At 36.7% G+C, this 27,820-nt stretch overlaps 1 protein-coding gene across 1 annotated transcript in view; it reads right to left on the bottom strand.

Annotated features, from left to right (window-relative positions):
* LOC104462992 (syntaxin-binding protein 5) overlaps positions 1–27,820 on the bottom strand; it is a gene marked incomplete at its 3' end in the record, with an annotated part of 81,010 nt that overhangs the window by 24,719 nt on the left and 28,471 nt on the right. The window contains exons 4-8 of the mRNA XM_010075159.1: positions 17,033–17,167; positions 15,835–15,898; positions 13,743–13,826; positions 3,615–3,738; positions 2,095–2,173 (exon numbers count right to left, since the gene is read on the bottom strand). Coding sequence (XP_010073461.1) covers positions 2,095–2,173; positions 3,615–3,738; positions 13,743–13,826; positions 15,835–15,898; positions 17,033–17,055 — 374 coding nt within the window. The remainder of the gene's footprint in view (positions 1–2,094; positions 2,174–3,614; positions 3,739–13,742; positions 13,827–15,834; positions 15,899–17,032; positions 17,168–27,820) is intronic.

Below are 27,820 nucleotides of genomic sequence, written 5' to 3'. Positions count from 1 at the left end.
GGAAAGAGCAAGAACAAAGTAGTGAGAAAGAGATTTTAGAGTACCATATAGGGCATAGAAAAAGGGAACACAGAACGGTTACTCACTGTTTCTCACAATAAAGTCAAATGAAAGAACTTAAATATATGTTAGACAGTATCTCTTAAGTACACTGTAAGCTTTTTGGTTTTGTTGTCTATTGTGGGGTTGTTTGTTTTTGAAGAACAGAGCACACTGCTATAGGAGCAAGCTTCTTTGATTTGTTTCTTACATTCTTTCAGCAGCTACAAAAACTTTGGTCTTGTTCAGGAATAATTCTCTTCTGGGCTACAGAAATTAAGCACTGTCATATCTTGTTCAGGGTTAACATCTACATTTCGTCTTGTTCAGGAATAATTCTCTTCTGGGCGACAGAAATTAAACCCTGAACAAGATATGACAGTGCTAACATCTACATTTTATTATGTTCATACCTAATCAATTTCAACTGGTAAAGAGAAAAACTCTCAAAATTTTAAGCAATGAAAGGTAGTTCTGCCTTGCCTTAAAATTCTTGCAATAAGATTACAAGGGAAAGTGAAAATTCAAGTGTGAACCGAAATATGTGTAGCAGTAAATGAATGGAGGCTTTCAATGTAGTGCTTTACCACTACAGTGCAATTGGGGTTTTTGTGGGTTTTTTTTTTTCATAATTAAAGTTGTGGAAGAGTATCACAACCTGTATAGATTTCGAAGTACACTGAAGATGGAGAAAATAGTGATAAAATATTAAACTGAAAGGCATCAAAACCTTCAGTTTGGACGAACACTGGAAAATGAAATGTCTATCAGAAAAAAGTCCCCACTAGGAAAAAGTAGTCTCCCCAAGAGCTATGTATTCTTAGAAATTATACTAGATTAAGTTACTCTTCAAACTGTGTGAAAAGTCAACTAGTTTTCACATTGTAAAATTATAGTCGCATAAAACAACTTTCAAACTAATCTTTTCCTTCAGAATGACTAATCAAAGCAGAAGGCTTTTGATTGCAGAAATTGTAACTTGCTGAAGCTGAGACTACTTTTGGTTATCTGCATCTTTCTTTAGATCAGCTTTTGAAATTTCAGTTCAGAAAGGAATATGAAGACAGATGTAGACAGTTACAAGTAAAATATGTCTCTCCAACTGATCATAGACGTTCATACATCTGGGAATTAGCCACCATCTTAAATTTCTATTTACCTCACTTTAAGGAAACAATAAAAATACACCAAGCCACTGATATTATATGTATGGGTATACCAATACATAGTAGAAACCTATAATTAAAGTAACAATCTTCTATAGATTTGAATGCCTGGAAAGCAAGTGAAAACTATACATAAGTCTCCCCAAAGGTCAAAGACAATAAAAAATATGAAAAAAAATCAACGTTTGTAAATAGCTGAACACGTTTCCATGAATATTTTATCTTTACATTGCACTTTTTACTTGAACACTTTAAAGCATTTTAAAATCAAAAATAAAAAATCCCATATAGTTCATGAAATCCTTCAATCCTAATTGCAGTCTTGGTAACAAAACATACTACTCAAGATACTGTAATTCCATCGGAGCCTCTTGTTGCAATTACTGCTTTGTTACATTCTCAATGTGCATAATTAGGCACAATTCACTGCATAAATTACTGCAATCTACCAGAAAACCTTCTGTCAGTAAAATTTTTGGGGGAGGAACACGTATTCAGAATTTAGAATGTTCACATTGGTCTACTATTCGTCAAAAGTTGAGTTTTTCAGGTCCATGCTTCAGTGTCTTCTGTGCTCTATCAGCCTTTTTTTCTTTAGTATTCTCAAAAGATGGAGTAAAAACACACTTGAGTTTAGCAGCATGGAAGCAGCATGTAGATATTGCATTAGCAGTATTTTTACCTAAGCTAAGGTTTTTATGCAATAATTTGTTCACATGTGTTTTTGTTGTTCATTCAGCAATGTCTGATTTACCAAAATTATTTCAGCTGTTGTACCATAGCTCAGTGCCATCAGCACATGTATTCCAACAACTGGGAAGCAAAGTACATTCCCAGAGAGATGCCTTTATTTTAGAGATGTTAATTTTGCATACAAAACAAGTCTTACCCAGCTCTAGTTGTTTTATATTCCACCTTAAGGATAGGTTTGCAGGGTTCTGGCTTCTTTCCATCCTTCAGCTGTTTTCCTAAAGTGAATTATTTTCTTATATTAATCTCACAGTTCCATAGCATGATAACAAATTATGAAATTCACTACACAACTGGCAAAGTAGAACGTTCATACAAACATCTATTCAACACCTCTGCCAATTATGTAGTATACCTTGGAGTAATATCATTAAAGATTTGTTAAAACTTTCAATACACCAACCTAGAATATTTAGGTTTAAGGGAGGGCTTTTTGTTTTTTTCTATGTGTTGTAGAACATGTGTTTTCAAAAACATAATTTCCCTCTGAAAATGTTGTTTTAAGTAGCACTGGGAGATTTAACATTTATCTCATGTCTACCATTTTGGAGTTAAAATTCATCAGCTTAAGCGTAAAATGAGGTTTAATTCTGAGTGTTATCCTTAAGGGCCCAGACTTGAATTTGAACACAAAAGCCCACTCTCTACTGTGCACTATGAGCAACTAAAGTTGTACAGATAGAGTTTCCCACAGAATCATTAGCAACTAAGAGTATGGTGTAAATATGTATCTTTTCTATTTAAACATTGATAAAGTCTGATAGAACTCCAAAGTTATGCAGAAAATTTAATTTGCAGCCCAAGATCAAAATAAAATTGTTTATTAAAAGAGGCCAAAACATTAAAATGAAGTTAGTTGTGTCTAACAAGTTTTACTACTACAGTAGCAGTCACTTGTCTATTTTTTGACTGCTACAGGATCACATAGAAATCCACAGCTTCCTTTTTCCATAGCCAGCACAGTAAACATGGACTTTCTGGAGGCTCAGATAGGTAAACCAGAATGCTTAACTATAGCATTTTGTACTACAACTATAACCTCACTGATTACTGTCACTGTTACATTCACACTTAAGAATTTTGGGTAAATAAGTTGCTAAGACATGACTTAGACACATGCGCACCATGTAAACCTGGCATTCGTATAGAACTGCTTCTGAAGAGCAGAAGCATATTTCACAGAAGAACAACATGTAATGTTAATTTCCTACATTAACATTAATGCAAGACTTCTGAGAAGTGGAAACATCTTACCAGATGCTAGTCTTACTCTGTTTCAAACCTTTCCAAGAATTTCTATGGCAATCTACACATTCATACATGAAACAGATGCTTGCTTATATGTATTTTAAACAACATATGGAATTGTAATGTCAGGCAAAAAGCAAGCCTCACCAACTATGCAATAGTTAATTTTTGAGATCAATGCCATTGCGTCAAAGGCCAGCTTAAAGTTCAGAGATTTAGACAAAACTGCACCGATTTAAATTCTTATTTCATAAAAACCGGAAATCTATCAAAATTTGATGTGACAGAGGAAGGTTTACTTGTACTCCAAGTGCATTTTTAATACATGGTTTTGCAAAACACACTTCGATTAAAAATAAGTTCTCTGTTTTAAGAGCTGTCAAACACAGTGAGTATTCATTCTCATCTTACCGTGTGGAGTGATTGTCTGGAATGGCTTGGTAGGAGATTTTACATTCCATATGGTCAAGGTACCATCTGAGTGACTACAAATAAATTGTTTTCCTTCATGATGCCAAGCCACTGAGTGGATAGCCTATGCAAGAAAAGAGAAAAAACAGAACAGTATGAGCTTCTTAGCATCATCTTATCCTTACTCTTTCCTCAATGACATTACAGAGCAAAAGGAAATTAGGGAAAGTACTAATTAAATCATACTGCTCTTAGTATGTCCCAATTTGCCCATTCTAAGTTTCACATTCATAAGTACTTCTTTCAGACGTACTTTACCCATTAAAAATAGCCTTCATTGTAATGAGATCTTTAAGGGGGACAAAAAAAATCCTCCTTCAAGTGTAGTATTAAAGTATTTTTCAACAATGGGTAGCATGCAAAGAACAAGTGCAAGCAGTTATTTGAGCTTTGCTGACCAAAATTTTTTATTACTGGGAAAAAAAATAGTGTCCATAAAAAATATTGACTTAATGTGATTAAGTCAAAAATTTGAAATGGCATTTTGAGATGTTATGTGAATATCCGTGAGAGGCAAACATGGGCTGAGAACATAAGTAAAAATGAGAATTGAAGTAATGATGGGATTTTTTTTTTTAAACTATACTTAATGATGAAGATAACAAAATATTAGCCTGAACAAACATTCTTGTGCTGCAGCAGCAGTTTTGAGGTACTGGAAAGTGTAGGAATCTACTAGTAAATATCTTTCCACTAATACAGAAACATCTTGATATTCATAAAATTAGGAATGGAATGATTAAGCCATGCCACATGAAATCTTACTGCAGGAAAAAAGCTGACTAAATTAAATCTAGTTGCTGCCTTAAGGCGAGAGAAAAGCAAGCAATGAAGCAAAGAGTACAAATAAAGCAAAGAAATTAACTAGTAAGAAAAGATTGGTGCCATTTCTGTTTCTAGCATCTTTATCAGTACATGGAGACATTATGAAACCATTAGGTGATGCGTAAGGGAATTTTAGTTATACCACGAAAATATCAACACCCAAAGAAACCCCGAAGCACTTCTTTACTACCCAAAAGGTACAGAAGGAAGTATTACCTGCTAGAAGTACAGAACTTTGGTATTACTGAGAAGGTAGATTTGCTTAATACTTACAGTGAAGACATTGCTACTCTAGGTAAACTGAAAGCAGGGCCTGAATATGCGAATGCTGGTGGGCTGTACAATACCATCTTTTGAGCAGATACCTTCAGTAGAGATTCTGTCTGTAAGCAAGGCTTACACCCACCCCAACTCCTCAGGTACCTAGGGATTTCTTCTATGTGGAAACCCGGGTGTGCCAGTAGTAGGGAACCCTCACTAGCAGTGAAAGCTTAGGCAGCAAATCACTAGGTGAAGAGCAAATCACACCAGACAGATCAAAGCTAGCTTTGCCTAAACTGATTACATATGTATTAGCTCTTCACATTTCATAGAATTATAGAGAAAAACAAGACCGTTTCCAGCAATATGATTGGGAGAATCCAGAGATTAAATGACAGAGGAACATGACTACAGTATGTGAGTGTAGAGTCTCCAGTAATAATTTTTCCAACTTAAAGCACAAAAAAAACTGGATATCAGTAAACTACAAATTAACTAAATTCAGTATTTCTTAGTGAAATTTAATCTTGTTACCTATGTAGTATGAAATCATAGAGATTGATAGAAGATAAATTCAGTGTACTAATATCACATCCCCACATCTATAGCTCAGAAACCTAGATGCAGAATCACAGAATGGTTCGGGTTGGAAGAGAAATTTAAGATCACCAAGTTCCAACCCCCTGCCATGGGCAGGGACACCCTCCACTAGCCCAGGTTGCCCAAAGCCTCATCCAGCCTGGCCTTGAACCCCTCCAGGGATGGGGCATCCACAGCTTCTCTGGGCAACCTGGGCCACTGCCTCACCACCCTCAAAAGAAAATATTTCTTCCTAATATCTAATCTAAATCTACTCTCCTAGAGACAAAGTGAAATAGTTTTGCTCATTCTGTCTGTAAAATAATTTTTTTATTTCGTAAATAAAAGAAGGTATTACAAAAGAATCTTTGCATAGATATTGAAAATCTGGTTTTGTTTACCAATATAGTACCAAAGTCAAAGATCACCAAGTTTGAAAGTTGCTTTACTTAGTCTGCAAATTTGCATTTCAAAAAGCTTTTTTCACTAAGAAATATTGTACACTATGATTAGCAATACAACATAATAAGCATGTGTTAAATACTCTCCCATGTGGATTCTAACCCTGACAACAGTACACAGCTCACAGTGCTAACGGACAGGTTTTTTTATACACATTTATGTAGAAATAGGTCTTAAGAACCAGTAAGGAAGCAAGCTTTATAGAAGGATAAATCTAAGAAATAATCACTTTTTCCTTTTCTTGAAAAATAAGGTCAAGAGGAAGAAAACACAACAGCCCCTTACTGTTGAAATAGCATTAATGCTTATGAACATCAAGATTTGATAAACTGAGCACAAAGAAGAAGGATAACTGCTATCACTGAATTCCTGCAAGAACCCTGATGGGATGGAAAGAACACTGAAAGAGAATAACAAAGCCTTTGGCTTTATGTCTGTTTATTGCCTATTTTTATAGAGCATCTGGTTACTTTTAGCAATACAGCTAAATATTTAAAGCATAACAAAAAACCAGAATTTATGTATTATTAAAATAATCCAACTAACAATTCTGTGGGCTGAATATGATAAACTTTGGTACAGAGCACTACCCTTTGCCATTACACAGTTCACAACTTCTTGTAAGCCTGAAAAATGAAACTGGACCTGTAAGCAGCTGTAGCATAATCTCTAGATACAGAACAAGCTAGTATACATACAGTAACAAGTCATTTAAAATGAAAAAAAGTACAATAACTTTAGGTGGCACTAGTTGGTTGATATCAGCTGCCTCAATCATCGAGACAAGATTTATAACTGAAAAATCATCCCAACACTCTAGAGCAAAAGTTTTGACCTTCTCCATGATTAATATTAGTGCTAGAATTTGAAAGAAAACATAACATCCAAGATAGAAAAATCAGGCAGAATGCACTGAGGCAGAAAATCTATACATAGCTTCTTAGAAACTAAGCCCCTGGGAGTAATACACGTTTTCCAATATGTTACACAAATTGATAGAATGGTTAGGGTTGGAAGGGACCTTAAAGTTCACCAATTTCCACCCCCCCTGCCATGGGCAGGGACACCTCCCACTAGCCCAGGTTGCCCAAAGCCTCATCCAGCCTGGCCTTGAACCCCTCCAGGGATGGGGCATCCACAGCTTCTCTGGGCAACCTGGGCCAGTGCCTCACCACCCTCACAGTGAAAAATTTCTTCCCAATATCTAATCTAAATCTGCCCTCTTTCAGCTTGAAACTGTTACCCCTCATCCCATCACTAAGCTCCATGATAAAGAGTGCCTCCCCATGTCTCCTGTAGGCAATCGACCAAATAATCCAAGTTTACTTTTTTGAATAACAAACTCATACATATGCCAAAATATAACCAGAAATTTAGAAACTAACCATCCTAGAGTATTATGTGGAGGCAGGCTGCACACCAAGGAAGACTCACTTTCACCAGCTGTTCCAGAAGGATTATCCTGTGCGGAAAAATAACCACTATGCTGCCTGCACAAAAGGTGAACATACCTGATTTTTCAGAAGGAAACTTTCTTTCAACGACTGCAAGTTACCTGAGGGAGACTGTGGGACTGTGAAGTGCAATCAAACATATGAAACTGAAAAACTCTGAGGAGCAAAATTAAAAGCATTTATATGCAAGTCTCCTACAGAAATATCTTAAGTCAATCACTAGCTTTTAAAGAGATTAAGGCATGTATAAAAATATTTTTTTGAAATTCAGTTGTGCTGCTGCAACAGCTTGTCAATATCCCTAGAAATCGCTATTATTTCTTCATTCTCTAAAGAGGTACAAAAATTAAAAATTATAAATCAACTTACAATTTAAACAGTTCATCAATAAAGACTCAAGTTTTGATCATATTTTTCCACCAAGGGGATTTAACTGTTTCAATTCATAACACATGTACAGAAAATCCCTTTCTTTTCTGACTTAGTTTAACCCTACAGCTGATGATATGCATACCATTTCAGGACAATTTGAGACTGCTCTTCGTATCCTATCTTTCTGCAAGACAGCATACATGCAGAAATGTATTGATACTTCAATGTGAATACAAAATCTATTAATGCAAACAGTGTCCCATTTCTAACAAGTTTTTAACCCATTTTTCTAACACCAGGTTTAGACTACTGAAAAAAATACAGTTCTTGCAACTCAGAACAAAAATCTAAGCAAAGCACCTCCTCGCCTGCTTTTGAAATATACCACTATCTTTGGCAAAATGTTTCTGCATACTTTCCCACAGGAATGCACCAGAGTCCTGGAGAATTCCTTTCATCATTCTTTGGATTTGACCATAATCTTTTACTCTTTTGTGCCATTAAGCGAGCTTGAAATACACTCTGTGCATGACTGGTAGGGTCTGTGGGATGAGATTTGTTTTTCTGCAAACCAGACTGCTTACCATAGCCTATTCAGATTTCACTGTCTTATCATCATAGTCCTCCATTTCCACGGACATGGACAGTATTTTCTGGTAATCTTGAACTGGTGACAACACTGAGTCCTTCTCTACAGGTTTACCAAAATATTCAAACCAAGCATAGTAACCTGTGAGTACCTATGCTAACCTCTCTTAGCAACAGGCTAAAAGAAAAAAAAAAAAAGGGGAAAAAGTGCTGTGGAACTTAAAAAAAGTATCTACTGAGACTTAAATGGCAATATATCACAAAGATCATTTTGAGGAAATTAAATGTGCAAGTGCCTAATGCTTTGACATGATTTGTTTTCTGGCAAGTCACATCAGGGTAGCTTTTTCTGTTTGGTGTGGGGTTTTCTTCCCCCCCCCTCTTAAATGCATAGGCTACTTCAACATGTTTTTAAAGCTGTAAAATAATCTCTTACACTCAGCCTTGTACCATAACATCAAGCCCAAAAATAGTAACCATACGATATTTGCTGAGTTAACGCTGTCAAAGCTTACTTTAAATCAGAACAAACAAAACACTACTTGAAGAATGGACTTTCTAAATAAACTAGTTTTAGTTTTCAAAAGTTGCACTTTTTTTCAGAACCAAAACTAATAGTTGGGAAATTTATTTTATTTCTTTCATGGCTAAAAATATAGTATGGGAAACATTTGCAGTATAAACTGTATTCCACATGAGATATGCATAACTTTTTTTTTTAAATCCCCAGTGTTTTAACATAAAAGACTTAAGAATGATGCCAAATGAATTTATAGTCTTATTTTTCCATGGAGCCTGCTCAAGACAAAAAGGATGTTTTGAGGAAAGGGTTTCAAAGAAACTTTCTAAAAAAAGTTCATCCACAACTGCAGTTCCATTATGTCACAGATAATTTCCTCCAAATTCTCCGAAGAAGAGTGTTAAATTTGTGCATTCTTCTAACTAGTTCTAAACATGCAACATATTCCTGTTGTAATAAAAAGTACACAGTCCTGGAAATTCAAGATCTCTTTGTAACACAGAAAAACCATGAACAAATTCTAACTAAATTCCCTGTTACGAACTAGAATGTTGTGAAGACTACACCAGCCATCAGCACTAATGCTACTCATAACCTAGAGCTGCCTCCCTCGGCCGTGGTTAAGCAGAAATAGGATTACTGAGGTTTTAGGCGTGGTGGTGTTGGCTACCCTATAAGCATTCCTGGTGTTCTTGTGCCGTGCTGTCAGAGAGCAGGGTGCTGGCAGGCACACGTGTTCACACAGGAGAAAGCACAGGCAGAGTTCCACTGACCGAGCTCTCAGGCAACAAATGAGCACACCGTCTCATCATGGGAATTTGCTTCAAAAAAGCCTCCTAAAAGTCAGATAATTTCGAACGAAGCCAAGCAGGAAGTTACAAAAAGATATAATAGGATTCAGGTTCTTCCTTGAGGAAATCACAGAAGTACCTTTCCATAAAACTGTGATCACGCAGGAGGTTTGACCCTTACTGTTCCTTAGCAGAGGAAGTTCATAAAGGGTGACAATTGGGCCCCTTGACACATCTGAAGTTTTGAGTCAAAAACAGTTGTATCAAATGATGGTGGTAGATAGATTGCGCAGCCCCTCAAGTTACATGCTCTAAGACCAATGTCAACTAGAAAATTGATGAGAGAGGAGGAGACTAATCCAATGGCAAAGTTCCCAGCAAACAGCCTTTATGGCCAAGTTCTGCTGATATCAACCCTGCGACTCCCAGCAGCAGCAAAGCTCACAGCCCAGGCAGAGCACTGCAATTGCTAACAGGCATAGAATCAGTTATCACCTTTCCAACGGCTGGTGATGGATCTTGAGACTGATGGGAACACACAGTTAACCAGTACTAGAAGAACTATTTGTTTTCAATAGGGTTAGAGTCGCAGCATGTTTCCCCAGTGCTAATAAGCAGGCCTAATTCACCAAAAAAGATCCCTCTGTGACTCTCCTCCCCCCACCCCGCTACACTTCAGTGGTCCGAGAGGACAGTCAGGGAGGAAGAAGGGAGACCAGACAGTATCTCCTGTGTCTGACGAGCAGCTCTGCAGCAGATCATGTGTGACGAGATTGGACTAAGTTGCTCTCTTTTTACTGGTTGTCAAGTCCACACTTGGAAGAGCTCTCATCAAGAACAAGTGGAGAACCAAGGATATAAATCCTGAGGTGTAAAATCCTGCTCCTGTGCATGACTTTGGTTAAGTATTTGAATTGTTAAGTTATTCACCTGGAATGAACAGGTTACCTTATCGTCAGAATTCCAGCAATGCCAGTCAGCACTTGTCAAATATCAGCCATGGTGTTACCTGCCTAAGACTCAAAAAGTTACCCACCTTTCCACAGCAACCCCTTTCGGCATAAAGCAAGTGAGAATGCTTTTCTCTTTCTTTTAAGGAAGCCGCTCATAAAAATTAGCAAAGTTTTTACCATTTGGCAATATCACCTTATTCTTGGAAAATGAAATTCAAAACCCCTTCTGTATTTCTTCACATTTACATTGACTTATTTGAAACTGTGCTAGCTGAAAACCAGCAAGAACAGTATATTTATATAGGCCACTAGTTAGTCAGCACTGATCATGATATGACTAGAAAGATAGCATTATGGAGTTGAATATTCCTTTCACTGACAAATTGAGGGAGATTCTTCATTTTTGCAGCTAAATACGAAACAGACACACTGAAGAATAAAGTGAAAGAAAGATACAGGAGTAGCCTCACCTCACCTGACTTGCACAATAAAAAGACAGACAGATATATATGGCATGCATATAATCATCCACTTTCTGCAGCTTTCTATTCAGTATCTTTTCTGTATCTGATAGGATTCTCTCTCAAGGCCATCGGTCCAGAAACCATTACAGCACTGTCTGCATTAGCACCTTTCAAGAAACACATTTTTCAATTCTGTTAGACAAAATTAATCATTATTTCTATGCCATTCAGGCCAGAATCAAGAAGAACTTGGAACTGCCTAACTGTATCAAATCCCAGTTAAAAAAAGGGACATAATTCTATTCTGCCTTCCCCCATAGAAGAGCAGAGCTAAATAACTTGCCCATTGAAGAAGAAATTCCTTGTCATTTAATATTAAATGGATGAGAACCAATATATTATTACTGAATACAGTAATTCTTTTTCCAAAGAGATATTTTTCTTAAAGGGCAATCTGTGCTCACAGAAAAAAGCCAACTTCAACTTTTAAGACTTGAATGGACAATATTTTTAAGCAACTTCATTATATGCTGATTCTCACTAATGAGAACAGCAAAATTAATCGAGTTCACTCCATAGATCTTCCTTTTTTCCTCTCCCTTTCCTATCTACTCTCAGCTTATGATAATGCACATTTCTTTACCAAAGGATCTGACTTGAGGTATTTCATTACCTCTTTTGCAATCAGAAAAAAAAAACCAAACTGAAGAACTAGATGCATTCATTCATATATCCTACAGGAAATCAATGATGAGACAGCTGAACTATTCACTACTGCTTGCAACCTCTCAAATCAGGGGTGGTTCAGGAAGATGACAGGCATGGAGTCAATTTTTAAACAAATGGACCATCAAATCCAAAGAAAAACAGAATAAGCAGCATAGTGTCTGCCCTGGGTAGGTTTCTAGACATGCAACAAAACTTCATTAAAGAACAGAGTTAATTTATGTATGGATGAGTACAATAAATACAGTAGGTAAGAGAAGTCAACGTGATTTTTGTAAAAGGAAATAATATCCAACAAACCTCTGAAAATGTTAACAAGCATGTGGCTCATGGAAACACCGATTAAGCTCTCTGCACAATTTTCAAAGACACTCAACAACATTTCTCAAAGGAAACTAAACCCAAACAGACCAGAAATCCTTGAACAGACAAATAACTGGTTAAGGTATCAGGAAGTAAAGCAAGCTAAAATAAAGACAGGTTGGCAATAATTGATTAGTTCATGGATGAAGCTAATTGGTAGAGACCCTCAGGGATCTGTGCTGCTCAGTCTACTCATAAATAACTTGGAAAATTAGAACAAGCATATTAAGGTGATAAGTCTGCTGACAGTACCAAAGCACGTTCAAGGTAGAAATCAGGATTCTAGTAAACAACTGCAGAAAGACCTAAAATTTTTAGTGTCCGACTGTGTAAATGTGAAGCAATGCATAAATGCACTGGACTTTGAGCTGACAACTAACACTGAAGAAGGAGACTAGTTTTATAGTAGGTTGCTTCAAGGAAGTATCTGCTTAATGCTTGCAGCATCAAAAGACTAATCCAGTATCAAGATCTATCAATGGAGAAAAAAGAAAATCAAAAAACTATTTCACATCATAAATCCAGTGTGCCCACATCTTGAATATACTATGTTGTGTTTCTCTTTTATAAAAAAAAAATAGAATGGTTAAAACGAGAAAGTTAGAGAAGAGCAAGAAGAATAAGGGGTATAGGAAGAACTTGATTGAGACTAGAAAAAGATGACAGAGATACAAGTAGGTTTACAAAACAAAGCAACAGAGGGAACTAGTTAGGTGCATACAATGAAACTGGAAGGTAGAAAATTGCTCTTCACACAACATACTTTGAGGTTTCTGAACACAAAGAAACCTCATTTAGCTCCAATATTCTACTACAGCTCTGATGACCTAAGGCTTAGACTACTTCAGTAACTCCCCCTTCAAAGAAAGTTGTCTTTGGTAGAGCTAACACACACAAGCATGAGTACTGAGCCACAGCCACCACTAAAAAGCCCAAATCCTGACCTGCAAGAAGTTCAGCACAGAGCTAAGGAAAACCCACTCTCTGTGATACAAGGACAGGCCTTGCTGCTGCTGAACAATGATAGAGACATTTTACAAACAATGAAATACAGCCAAGACTAATTTTATATTATTTTAAACAGAATACATGAACTTCCATATTAAGTTGAATGATTTTTTTATCTCAATCTTTCAAAAAGCCAACATTCTCTCAATAATGAAGTTTTAAAGAAAAAAATGCCTTTCAATGTCATTGCCTTTTTAAAACCTCCCCCAGTTTTATTTCAAACCTTCATCTTATCCTACAAAGAAAAGGTGTGTTTATAGAAATGTCCCAGTGAAACTATATAGTGGTTTCTTTTTCTCCCCACACTATTCAGAATGTGAGAGATTCCAAATTACAGAAATCGCTAAACCATCTTGTTTCAACTTAATACTCAAGCTCTTAACACAGGCAAAAGTCACACTACTCAACAACAGAAAAAAGATCTGAAAGCTTTCCCCCAGCCCCCCAAATCAGTAAAGAAATCCAATCCACGCCACCATTCATTGCTTCAAACTCCAACTCAGTGAACACTTAGTCTGAAGTTTCTACTATTCAAGCTCTATGGTTCTTTTAGAGGAAAACTTCAAGTACTTGCTATTTCAGAGAGACCTATTCATTGATCCACTGGTGACACAAGCAGGAGAAATGAAAATGATAACAAACATCACTATTAGAGCAGTGAATGACACCCTCATAGTAAGTAATGCAGATAAAAAGTGTTACCTCATCATGTGTGTATCTGTAATCTGCCTTCTTTGACTTCAGATCCCATAATACCACTGTTCCAGACTCAAAGCCAATCAGAAGCTGCAATAACAAGCAGATATCTTAAGTCTTTATAAGGATAAGCAAAATAATACCATTTGCAATGCCTGCAGTTCTTGCCCCAAAGAGATGCAGCTACTGCAATACCTATATGTAGCAATTGCAATTAGTTATGATAATAAAAAATTGGCTAGCAGCAGTGAAAACCTCAATGCTAGACAGGTTTACTTTGTACCTCTTGTCATTCTCCTAAATTCCCAGCTAGTACACCTGACATACTTTTTTTTTTTTTTTTCTAATTGTGCATTTCTTCTGACAAGTCCTTGAAAATCCCTTGAAGTTCCAGAAAGGCCAACATTCAACTTCCCTAAGTGTATTCCTTCCTGAGTGAAAATAGGGGGGAGTTGGAAAGAGAACATTTTATTGTGTGTTTTCCTCACTGGAATTTGTTCTGCTTAGGTTTGCTGGAAGAGCACACTATCCTTCCTGAAGTTCCAGGTAACGGTTCATTGTCTGTTAAGAAACGATGCAATATAAGCGTGTTCCAGATGTTAATCACAATTGAGACAGCTAGCTAAAGGAACACTAAGAACATGAGTTCTTAAGAAGAGGAAAGCTAGAAAGAAATCGACAGATAGTTTTCCAAATAATCTTTTTGCTAGAAGCAAGATTAAACCATTTCTGCAAGGAGTGAGGATGCAAATTGCTCATAGTAATTGGTCTAACACTTTTGTTATTATCTAAGCATTTTGCTTTCCTAAGTGACAATTCTCTTAATGAAAAGAAAGCAAAGCCAATATAAGGTAGTAGTAACAGTCTTGGCACTTGTTATATAGAAAAAGGCAACACGGCTTAGTCTTTCACAGTCGCAGCATCTCCTGTGAGATCTTCCCTTGAGCAATGTTGCTATAGGTGAAGCATTAAGTAGCATACCTTCACTCCCACTTCTTTTTCCCAGCATGGACATACAAAAAAGGAGTAATTGGCCGCTGGGATTTACTCACTGTTGAAACAGTACTTCCTGTGAGCCAACAGAAGTGCCTTGAGGAGTGTCCTTTGTATTACAAATGAGAAATCACTGCCTTCGCACACATGCCATTGTAGTCAGGAGAGAGATCTAAATCAGGGTGGTCTATTGCCATACCTAGAGGTTTTGCCTGGACAGTCTTTTCAGCATGTTAAGATTTTCAAGCTGTACAGGCATTTCCAGTACGAAAAATAAAAAGGATCTTCTACCAGCTTACAGATAAAATATTTTATCTATTTCAGTGCTATACAGCACTCATACCCTAAAAATATTAGACACATTTGATCTAGTAAAAGTGAATATTAGATTTTTTCCTCACTAGTGTCAAGTATGCTATTATTTTAAATGATTTGTGACTAATACTATCTCAAAATAGGAAAAGACAAGTCTAATACATAGCTCTTTCTTGCATGTTTTAGTTCAGTTGACTTTTCTAAAGTATCTAGTTGTACTAGAGGCCCGTTAGGTTTTAGGCAATTCATTATAATCACTAGATGCTGTCTGCTAAGTGACAGTATGTCAGTTAGACCTCAAATCCCATTAAAACTGCTGCCTTGGATTAGCTAAACTAAAGACAAAGTACACAGTGTTCTATACAAACATGCTATATAAATAAGCATTTTAAAGTTGTGAAACAGCATCACCCAAGAGCATTACAGAGTTTATTTAATTTCTGTTCCACTGTTTCTGCAATCAGGTTATGATTGGGTATCTTAGTAACATCTTAAACACAAGAAGTTCTTTGCTTTTGTTTTCAATAGTTTTTGCCATTAAGCACTTTCAGCTGTGTTTTTACATGTTTCTGATTACAAGATGCAATTATTCCAGTAAGATGTCTTACAGTCATGTCTGTACCTTGCTTCATATTATTTTCACAGCCTAAAACCTTGATTTAGCCTTCTGTTATGACTTCAACGTTGTCCTCATCCACTTAATCCTTCCCTAAAAAGCAACAGTATCTATACTTCAAAAAGAGTCTTGCTTGAAAAATAATGTATTGAACAGTCTTTAAACATATCCTACCTTTCCTTCATCCATTGGATTGTCACTAATGTGGACAATAGGTCCTGGATGAGATTTGGACGACCTAAACAAGAAATATTTCCATTTAATTAAAAATCCCCTGCCCAAAACTGTATCTCAAAATTATTGCAAGTAATACAGATTCTGCAGATACAGACTCCATGTAAGCAAGCTATTGACATTTCAGTGTTAAGACACATTTACTTTTATCTTCAAGCCCATAAATACCTTCTGTCTATTTTTAGGCACTTAGTTTCTGTCTTTTGCTAAGAAGGAAAGACTTATTTACTACTTATTTGTAACACACAAAAAATGCCCCTAGCTTTACAGTATCTCTCAATGTTTGTTGCTACAGAACTGGCACAATTGGATAAAATGTTTATTTTTATGCTGGAAAACAGGTCTTGCCATTATTCATAAACTGCTCAAGCTGGGCATTGTTAGAACAACACAGAGTTAAGACTTTATGTTGACTTCTTGCTATTGCAGGAGATGGACTCACAAAGAGCTATGTCTGTTTCAACAGCCTTTGGCAAGGGATGGCCTCATGTATGTTTTGAAAATAGACGCAACATTCTGGGAACAAAATAACAGCACAGGAACAGCAGCACACAAGTATATGTTTTCACCTACAAAGCACTATATTTGCATACACAAATTTATTATTAAAAAAAGGAGGAGCAATAACAATAACTGTAAAAATTTTATTTCGCTCTTGGAATCGGCTTATTTAAATTTACGTTTTCAGCCAGTAATGTTATACTCAGAATGCATCAATCCTCTCACAATACATATCTTTATACTTTGGGCTGTAACCCCAAAATTGTAGAAGTGACATGGCTGTCCAAGTACCAGCCACATCATGTTTTAACATACATTACTCTTATAGATCTTCATCACCACAGATAATATAAAAATAGACATAAAAATCATTATCTATTTTGTCTATTATTATATGTCTATTCCAGGCACTTTGATAAAATAGTGTCATAGGCAGAAACGTAGATATTAACACTTCACATTTATGAGAACAAAAAGTATTTACATGACTATTTATATACTTTGATCACTTATTTGGTGTAGTGAGACTAATATGGAGGCCACTCTAGGTAACAATGACATTTTTGCAACTGATATTAATGACACGTGGGACACTTCTGTTCCCTCCCCTTAACAGACAACACTTGATTCAACTCACAGTTCAATGGCTTTATTCCACATGATGACATAGCCTGAGAGAGTAAATGATTCCACATTGACAATGTGAATATTTCCTCTTTCGGTGCCCACATATAGCCATTTACTTTGGAAAGGCAGATGACAAAATGTTATCCTGAAAGAGAAAACCACCAAAAAAAGGAATTAAAGAAAAGTCTTCTAGATATCTTACACTTAAAGGTCTACGTTGCTAGAAGGCAGAAGAAAGTCAACAGGCAAAGAGGAAGAAATAACACAAGATACAGGTAAAGAAAAGTAGCAAAGCCAGTACATGACAAAAGAGATGCACAATGTAAGAACTTAGAGTAAACAAAAAACAGAAACCAAGGTATTCTAAAACTATTAAGTTATTAATATAAAAATCAAACAGCCGCCTTTTAAAATTTTCAGATTGAACGTATTTGCTCAAGATTGCTGTCATTTTGAACTTAAAACACAACTGTCCCATGTTATAATCTATAAATGTCCCTTTGAAATCTAGCTAATTTCTAGTTTCAAAGAACAAAGGATTTTCAGAAGTAACCTTATGCAGTTCAAGGTGCTTTTAAGTGAGGATATAAAGACAGAAAATAAAGCATAAGAAACGTAAACTTACATGTAACCCAAAGTATCCCCTAAAGAAAAAACCTAAAACAAATCCTAAACAATTATAAAAGTCATTTTAAATGTAGTTTAAATTTGGGGCTACTATATTTTGTGCCTTATAGTTTTCTGTAGAAGGAAGTACCTGAACAAAACCAAAAGCTAACGGCTATTGGTACCAGCAGATAACTCTTTGACTACAGCTCCGGCACAAATATCAGTATTTGAAAATTTGGTTATTTCTGTCCTCTTGGGTCCCGCTTATTGTTTACTATATCTTCAAAACTGATAAGGAAATAGTGTCTGTAGGAACTGAAGCTTCTAAAATATCTGATTTTTCTATACAACAGAAATACTAACTTGAAATTAGAGTCTGAAAACTGTAAACTCTAAGCCATTTTAATCTGACAGGGTCCAATGTTGAAAGAAATTGCCAAACTACTTGGATTATCAAACTTGGGCTTTCAGAAATGTTTCAGTGATAAGGTAAACTAATTACTCAGTGGAAACTTGTCAGCTCTAATCCTCAGCTTTACAGATTTTTTTGTTCCTGTTTTCTCCCAGTTGGGATCCTTTCTTGCCAAATCCATCCATCACTTTACAAGCCTGCTAGTAATTATTTATGCAAAGAACAGCTTTAGATCTTTTGCATTAGATGCTGTATATACACACTTCAGCACAAAAGCAAAGGCTAACAGCAGCAATTCAAAAAACTGCTAGTGACTGAAAAGATGCAATTTACATTACAGGTTTCAAAAGTTAAGGCTTCTGTAGTAAGACTACCTGGATCATAAGTGTACCACTTTACTCTTCATATCAATAATTTCTTTCTAGTTAGGGAATGTAGTTTGCTCAAGAAAATCTTTATCCACATAAGTGTACCACTTTACTCTTCATATCAGTAATTTCTTTCTAGTTAGGGAATGTAGTTCGCTCAAGAAAATCTTTATCCGTTTTCCTAACTTCCTTGATTTCTTGTGCTTGAGTATTTAAGCCAAAAGGCTGCACTTTCTTCCATTGTTGTTTTACAGAAAAAAAAGAACTATATACAAGATTTAAAATGCTCTTACAACTTAACTTTTAGAGGCTGTAACATTTTTACCAAGGGCAGTAATCTGCAAACACCCCAGGTTAAAGACTTGAGTTTCCCCAACATCCTTGAAAGAAAATATTTTATTGGAAGCTAAATCACATACGTCTGTACACGCACTTCCTAGGCAGGCTCCAAAACCTTATTGCCCAGAAACATAGCTTTCCCACTACAAGCAGGTTATGGGAAATGAGAAAGGGATGCAGCATGAAAACAAAGCCTTGGCACTCTGCCACACCACAGCTTCTTTTTGTGCCAGGACTCCATGTGCCAGAAACAGCTGGCAGCCAGATCAGTTGGAGCTAAAAACATGGCCCAGAAACCAGAAATAATATTCAGGAGCAAGTCCATGGGCCTATCTGTCTTGATCTGACAGAAACCAGAAATAATATTCAGGAGCAAGGCCATGGGTCTATCTGTCTTGATCTGTGAGTTAATATTGGCAATTACAGTTGTCCAACACTTTCATTATAAAGAACAATCTATTTCATGTCATCTAAAGGTGGGCAAAAAGATAAATTGGGGCTGCAACTTTGCTACAGCAAAAGAGCAAGTGGCCAACTCCTCAATGCTCGATATTCTGCATTCGGAATATGCACCCATATTCAATTTAGTGTCTCCTTTGTGCAAGCAAGATTAATTTTGTCAAGAGTTAGCAAGCAATGAAATGATTCCACATCAAGAGTAAATTAGAGTTGAACAAGTAACTTAACAAAATGTTTATGAACTCTCAAAGGCAGGAGGTTGAACAGACTTCAAAATCGCTAAATACAGGCACATATAAAGCAGGGTTCTTAACCTGATCCTCCAAAGTGTGCTTTTAACAGTCTTCTACAATCAGAAGAGTCTTGTATGACTTTTATACAACCTAAAAAACATTCTTAGAGCTTTCACATTTCACAGAACAGCTGATGACTAGTTAAATCCAAAAGGAATTTGTCAGGCTGTAATAAAAGAATCGCCATTTCACCTTGAATGTGGTAAATGTTATTCCATTTGCAAATATAATTTTGCCATTTATTTTCTTAATAGAAGAAGTATGTCTAACTTTCAGAAATTAAATTATATTTGTCCAAACTGATTTATTTCCGATAACTGCATTTATTTTAGCAATTTACAGAATAATATTTCCAACATTAAAGCCCGTGTACTGAGCTTCTCTCTTCTCAGTGATTCATCTTAAACTATGTAGATTTGTTCAAAATCTAATCAGTGTTTAATACATTGGAAATGTTACAGCATTCTTAAAAAATAAAAATTCAGTGAAGCTGTGACTATCAGGAAGACCAGTGACATCATACCGGCATGTCAACACACACACTACATTCAGTGATCTCACTTGCTTCATTGGAAATTGGACTGAGGATTAAAGGGATTCAAACTTGTTTTGGAAGATGAAAACAAAAGGTCAGCGTCATCTTGGTGGAAAGCCAACACTTGCTTATTTAACACATGTGGTCAAAGACAGCATACATTTTCTGAAAAATGCAGATTTTTCTTTCAGAAACCTTACTTTCTGCCACCACAAGATTAGAATAACATATTCCATCCATCACATACTTTAAAATCAACAGAAGTGGAAGTTGCCATATCATGCTCTGGCCATTTCTACAAGTAAGGCATTCTTCCCCCTCTCTCCCTGCCCGCAAATGGATACATACATAAACGTGGAAGATACAATTAATTGTTGGGAATAGATCAAAAGTACTACAGATACACTCAACTCACACAAAAAAAAATAAATTAATTTCCAAGTCTTTCTTGCACACAAACCCCAACTGCCTGAAAACAATGTATCAGCCAAAAGCAGACTACTATGTTCTTCCTCTCCCAAATCAAGCCATTCCAGCCAAAAATACTAGAACAGAAGCATCTATAAAAAATAGACCAATTTTGTGCACCTAAAGAGACAGTCTGGGACTGCCTGAGCCCGAAAGCAGGCTTTTGCAGACAGCTTTCATGGCACAAGAGATTCCTCATGTTATCTCCAAGGAAATTTCAGCTATCTCAGTAAGTCTAGTACATTTTGTGAAATGGGCTGAATTTTTAGCAAAATCCAAGTATTGTGCACAGCAATTTATGCCAAATATTTCACTTCCCCATACCTATACAAAGAAAAAGTCTCTTTATAGAATAAAGCTTTAAAGATTTTTTTTTTTAAATCTGAGATCTACAGTATGATTTTAATATATGCTATCACCAGCTCTAAAATGAGGTACTGTTATGGAGCCCCAAAACAGTCAGGGCAGTTCTAAACTCTACTGTAGCTGTACTTTTCCCTAAGCACAAAGTCCTCCTCCTCACTGCATATATATTTGCAAAGCTACTCCTTCCATTGTCCCCCCTTTCCAAAAAAACCCCATAAGAATTTTCACCTTCCTGTGAGATGAACCTGTAAGAGTTGAACCAATAGTTTAAGAGAACAAAATTACATACAGAAAACCCAGCGGTACACTAGGAGTGGAAAACATTGGTATAAGAAAACCCTCACAAAATACTTCTTGTTCTTCCTGTACTTAAAATGTAATTTGTGCTATTGCTTACTGGAGAGTATTAGCAGCGACAGGAGAGTCTTTGCCATTTGTAAACCTATTGAAAGGATTTCCTTTCTTAACTGCAGACCATGTGTGTTTTCTGATAATGTTCAAGTTAGTTAAGAAAAAAAAAAATCTTAATTGTGGTTATTTTGCAACATAGATCTAAATAGTTATCACAGCAAGTGATAGTATTCCCTGGACAAATTTAATTACAGAAATATGAAAGAATACAATACATTAAATTAGTATGCAAGTCAAAGAATTGGGCTTTTAAGGGAAATACTAAGTAAAAATAACAGTCTGTTGCTTGAGTATATTATTACAATGACAGAAATCCTTCTAAATTAATCTTTACCCTTCCTTAGTCTGCTGCATTATTAAGTATATGTTCTTCAGAATTTTCCACTGCTTTAACAACACACAGTGACAAATACCTTGATGAATCACAAACACTGATGACAGGTTTTATTTTTAAGTCACTAAAACTATTTCTGTAACAGGCTATCATTATAGGTCTGCAGTTACTACAATTACACTAGCTGCTCAGATCATTATTGCATCTGCAAAATGAAGATTTTCTAAAAAGAAAAGCATTAAGCTACGAAAGGTGTATTCTGCATGCCTCTATTTTCAACCTTTCCTGCGTGAGACTGCCACCACATAAAATTCAGAAGCTGAGAAGTTTAATTCTTATGTTAGCCGAGACTCCACGTCCATGGCCTCTTGTGAAGTCTTCAACGGGCATAAAAAGAGCCAGTATCAGAATGATATACTGATGGAAGCAAAGAGTGGCTGAAATTTTGACAGACTGCTGCAAGGGGTATATTGACAGATCTGGCAAGTGCAATAAGCTTAAAATTCCTACCTGGACAAAAAAAGGCCTGAAGGGGCAAGAATGCACACACAGAGGAAGAATCCCTCTTCAATGTATTCCAAAATTGTCCACCAAAAGACCACGTGGATAAATGCAGTATACCATAGCAACTGGACCAGGTAACTTCAGTTCCATTTATATCCCTTACCAGCACTCCAAATGATGTTTCTCCAAATACATTCACTTGAAGGGCTGCCTCTAACAGCAGCTGGGAGGTACCTATGTTCAGTACCCAAGCTGTGTTGTAACTAATAGTGTCAAGATGGAGTAACGAGGAAGCAAAAGCCAAGAACAGAAATAAAATTGTCACCACTGATATAATCAATATTAGGGCCATTTAGACCATTTTTTCAAAAAAGGCTCAGATTTGAGTTCCCAGATTGCCACAGGTATTTGTATTTTTATGATATAGAGTTCCTAACACATTTCATGGCTTACATGTTCTTTCCTTTATAGAGTCACGTTTCACCTCTGTTTTAAGACGGCTTTTCAAGCTTCAGTTTTACTTCACTCAGAAGGAATTTCCACATTTTTATTTATACGCGAACAGAAAAGGGCTGCTTCGCTGCTCGTAACGCCTTTTGAGGCAACTGATTTGAAAACTAAAACATTTTTTCAATATTGAAGGAATTCACACCAAATACCCTGAAGATTCAAGGATCTCTCACCACTGACGAAATCCCCAGCACTACATGTTTATGAGCTGAGTTGGTATACCTGACATCACTCAAAAAGTAACCAGCACCTTTGGCATCCAAAGACCCCAGGTAGCTTGCTCTAACACACAGTTCAGGCTGAACACTTCATCTGGGAAGTCGCACACTACAACCTAAAAAAATGGTCATGTCAGAGATGTAGTTTTCCCCACGGGCGACAAAAGAATTATGCCCATCACTGATGGGGAGAAGTCTGCTAGACAGGGCTTAAAGTCTAGAGGCTGAATCCTGTCTAGGAATGTGGCAGTTGGCCATTCTGTGCCTCATACCACAGAGGGTCAGCAGCGTGCAAGGAAAACAGCTAACAGGCCAGTGCAAACAGTTTTTAAAGACTGTTTTAAAAAACCTAAAATCTCAGAGCAATAAGACTCAGTACTTTGGTTCTGCCTCAGTGCCGCCAAAGGCAGCAGAAGGCAACTGATGCAAGTGCAGTTCCATCAACCACACCGACACGTGGACTCTGCCGGCACGCGTGGCCTCACGAAAACATTTTTCAAAGAAATCTCATCTTGCATGAAAGAGACATGCACATCTGCAGCAAATCCAGACAGTCAATTAGCTCATTTTCTCCTGTTAACTTTGTGAAACAAGACAAAACTCCTTCTAAGTACATCACCTAGTGGACCACCATTGAGTGGCATTAAGCCCAGCAGGTAAAAGAAGGCTTTATATGACACCACCAAGGTAAGCAGGCCCAGGGAGCATTTCCTTTCACTGTCAGGAAGAAAGACAGCTTAAGAAGTCTAAAAAACTTAGTTATGCGTGAAAAACTTAGTGGTGTTGTGTATTAAACTTGTACTTGGTATATCACTGACTCTGCAAACATTCTGAATCTTTAACTTCTCGGAAGTATTGTTTGGATATGTATCTGTAACCCTTCTGTTAGCTAATACTATGAACCTACCCCAAACACACAGGGTAAAGTGGGAAAAAACCGCCCCCAAACAAATGTTGCCCGTGAAACAGTGATATTGATCCACAGAAAGGGGAAGAAAAAAAACTAACCACGCAACTAAAACCCACAAACAATGTGTATCACCTGCTCTCACAGGCAAGAAAACCTGTATGTCCTCCTGCTATCCACAAAGTGGCAGAATTGGTCAGTTTATAGATTCAGTGAAGGGGAAGCAAAAATTCTCTCACAACCCATGCCTGCTAATGCGTGGGCTGGGTACAAAGTTACGGTAGCTAACAAGGTAAGGTATGCATCATAATAAGAATCAGAAGCCTTGTTTATTAATAAGCAGTAAATACAAGTGGGATATTTCACTCACACTCTGTAGGCAGAGTTTATGCTTTAAATACAATGCAAAAGTTACTGCTTACAGTAGGATACAAACCCAGTGATATTTAAAGCATAATTTTGTAACACTGAATTGTGCAGCTTCATGCTGAAGAAAACTACTTACATCCCACAGTGTAAAAGCTGACATATTAAAAGTTAAACTGCTATCAACGCATTCAGTGATCAGTATGCAAAGCACTGACACACTAAACACTCACTTCTCTTTTTACGCTATGATTCTGGTTCTTGACTTTATGCTAAGTCACAAACCAAGCAAACTATTTTGGCATTAGAACACAAAATCTCAGCTCAAGAAGGATGGACGTCTCAGATAACTAAACATTTTTCATACTTGTACATAAAGCTGATTGGTTTGGGGTTTGGTTTGCAGCAAAGGAGACTCAAATTTGTTATACCACACCACTTTTTTTTTTTTAATCAAGTTAATCTGTCACTTCACCCTCTCTTAAATTGGTTCTCTGAATGTCCCTGGCTCATTAGTGACGTGTGTTTGACCTCTCACACCTTAGATCAGCACAAAGTTTAATAGTTCCTGCATGGCAAGAAAGCTAAAGCCAGATCAGCTACCAGTCTCACAGCATGCTTTCAATATTTAGTCCAATAAGAAGTGTTAACTATGCTCATTTCAGAGTTCATCTAGCCCAACATTAACATTTTCTACTAAGTCAAAACAAATTTGACACAACACTTGCATTACATGAGAACACACAATTTTATTGTGTGTAGGATATTTAAACAGGTATGCAGATGACAAAGAAACTACACTGATTCATTGAAGAAATCTTAGTATCCTAGGTTTTGTACTTCTCTAAGTTCACATACCAAATTGTGAGTTCTGCAAAGACGTACTACTTACACAGTTTTAACTTGCATGACAAGTCATCCAAGCAACTCCTCCCATATAAGCACCATCATGCACTTTTTGCCTGGGCCCTGCACACTGCTTCCCGCAGCCAAGGAACAGTGGCCAAGCTTATCATGACGTTGGTTTAACATCTTCTGAATTTTGTTTGGTAACTAGAACACGAAGCAGCTGCAAAACCTACACAACAGGAACATAAGGCTAGAAAGCTTGCAAAACTACTTTGTTTTGCACTGTGCTTCTGACATCTGCCAGTAATTCACCTAACAGATTTTTTTTATCCATCAAAAACTTCATCCATCACCTGTTCAGAAGACTTGGTTCAAATTACTAACCAGCACTGGAACAAAAGGCAGTCAAGAGCTATGAACCTGTTAAATAGCCAGTTTCTTATCTACAGATACTCAACTCATGTAAAGATTCAAGATAAAGCAGCATCTTTAAAGACTCTTGGCCACTACTTTTAAAGAAATGTTTTGCTCAAATCTAAAAAGCTGCAAGTTACTCAATGAAGATATCTTCCACAGATCAGAGCAAAGCCCGGGCACAGAATTATTTTAACAGAAAAAACAACTATCTCACCACTCCCTGTTCTTAAAATTCATGAATAGAAAAGCAAGAATTCACAACACTTCCCAGTCCTATACTAGAGGCTGCATTACGAATTAATTTACAGGTAATTCCATTTTCAGGTAAGTATACAAAATACTTAACACATGACACAAGCATTTATAAACAAGCTAGGTCTAATTTTTATTCCTTATTTGAAAGACACTTAAAACCCGCCTGAAAGCAAGCTAGCCAAACTACATTACCAACAGAAGAAACAAGTATGAAATCTGTAAATTGCATTGTTAAACACTGGGCAATAATTCTTTCCTATGGCTAAAAGCAGAGACTTAGCCAGAGCTGGTAAAAGGCTATACCAGGAGAATACAGAATTCGTTAACAAGTATTAGTCTCACCTTTTTGTTTTTTTTTTCTTTAAACATAGTTCAAGAATAGCTTTCAAGACAAGGATATCCTTTAATCTGGGTAGCTAACTGCTGCAGTTACGTTTCCATGCTACGAACAACCTTCTAGTTCACATACAGTCCTTACACATTAAACCCTGATTTGGAAACAAAATTTGAGTAAAAATTGTCCTGTGACATGTTGAGCTCAGCTCCTATGAAACAGGACACAAAGAGTGCTTTTCCACATCACCACCACACTTCCAGGTACCCTCAATCAGGTATATAATTTTAAATCTTAACATCTACAGAGTCCTAGAGCAAATACTGATATAACTAGAATAGTCTTGTCAGTCATGCAGTAAGATTTGGCTTTCTTTCCCCTCCAAGGACATTTTTTCCAGTTTGTTAACTTATTTGTCTTTTACCCAAACTAATTTCCAAGATATTGAAATTCCCCACACAAGCTAGCAAATTAAAGTATCATCAGAGAAGATATTGATAAAAGGCTCTGTTGTAATATTTAATATTTTAAATAATTCCTCTTTGAAAAGTTGGTTATCCTTATTAGCAAATCTTAATCCCACAAGATAAATTATTTAAAAGATCTTATTAATTAGGTATCTAACAAGTTGGCGCTTTTGAATTGAGAAGGCCCAGTTTTGTTCATGAACGCTCTTCTCAGTAAACTTAGTAGCTAATATACATCATAAATGACCTAAGCAAAGCCCATCTACTTCAAATTCACATACGAACACATCAAATTCTCTAAAGCTCAAAATCAAAAGAATTCCCTAGGAATTAGATAACACTTATTTTATAAAACTCTATTTTATAAAAGAGTCAAAAGAAAACAGAATATTTCAAAATAATTAACAGTCATCCAGCATGGCTTCATAAGTGGCTATGACAATGTACGTTTCTGGGATCTTAAGTGTCCTGGCTACTTCTACATGATACTATAATGGATACTTTAAGATAAAAATTACTAGAAAATTAAACCCTTGTCTCAAACGATACCTTTATCACTCTTGTAACTATGGTGCTCTCATTACCTATTTTAGCAAGGCACAGGTTTTCCTGGAAAAATCAATGCCCTGTCTAATTAACAACAAATACAACCACTGAAGTGACACGAGTGACCCAGACTCCTTTCCACCTCCACCCCTCTTCTGATAAGAGTGCACACAGTTCAACTCCCTGGGACAGGTTTCGCTAGTAAGAACACTACATTTACAGGAAAAGCATGGTTTAAAACTTCCACTCTGTATAGCCAAAGACATACATACATTTAAGACTCTAAGGCAGCTTCCAGCAGATTTGCACACAATCAGAATCACCACCTCAGATACCCATTTTAAAGCATTTGTTAGAAGCCAACGTCCAAGTGTGGTTTCAGGCTGCAAATCTCAATTTTACATTGACACTTAAGTAGGTGCTACAGGTAAGGGAAAGTCATTTAAGAAAAAAGGGGGAAGGCAGAAGGAGAAAATTTGGTTTGGATATACCATTGCATCTTCTATGGTTGGACAATCCTCACTAAACTAGGAAGTTGTGAATTTCATTTCTCTCCATTTGACTCTTATGCTGCATAAAGGAACATGGTCACTCCCTTGGGACAGAGAATTTTGCTCTGTCAGAGCTTTCTCTTTTGTGCATAACAGTTTAGAAACACAGAATGGTTTGAGCCTGAAGGAGCCTTTAAAGACCACCTAGTCCGACCCACCTGCTATGGTCAGGGACATCTTTCACTACATCAGGTTGCTCAAAAACTGACCTTGAACATTTGCAGGGATGGGGCACCCACAACTTCTGCCACCAACCCTCTTTCATGTTAAAACTATTATT

The sequence above is a fragment of the Pterocles gutturalis genome, unplaced genomic scaffold (assembly GCF_000699245.1).
Source record: "Pterocles gutturalis isolate BGI_N339 unplaced genomic scaffold, ASM69924v1 scaffold10767, whole genome shotgun sequence".
Taxonomy (NCBI): Eukaryota; Metazoa; Chordata; class Aves; order Pterocliformes; family Pteroclidae; genus Pterocles; species Pterocles gutturalis.
Note: the sequence above shows the minus strand (reverse complement) of the source record. Positions and strands in the feature narration are given on the sequence as shown.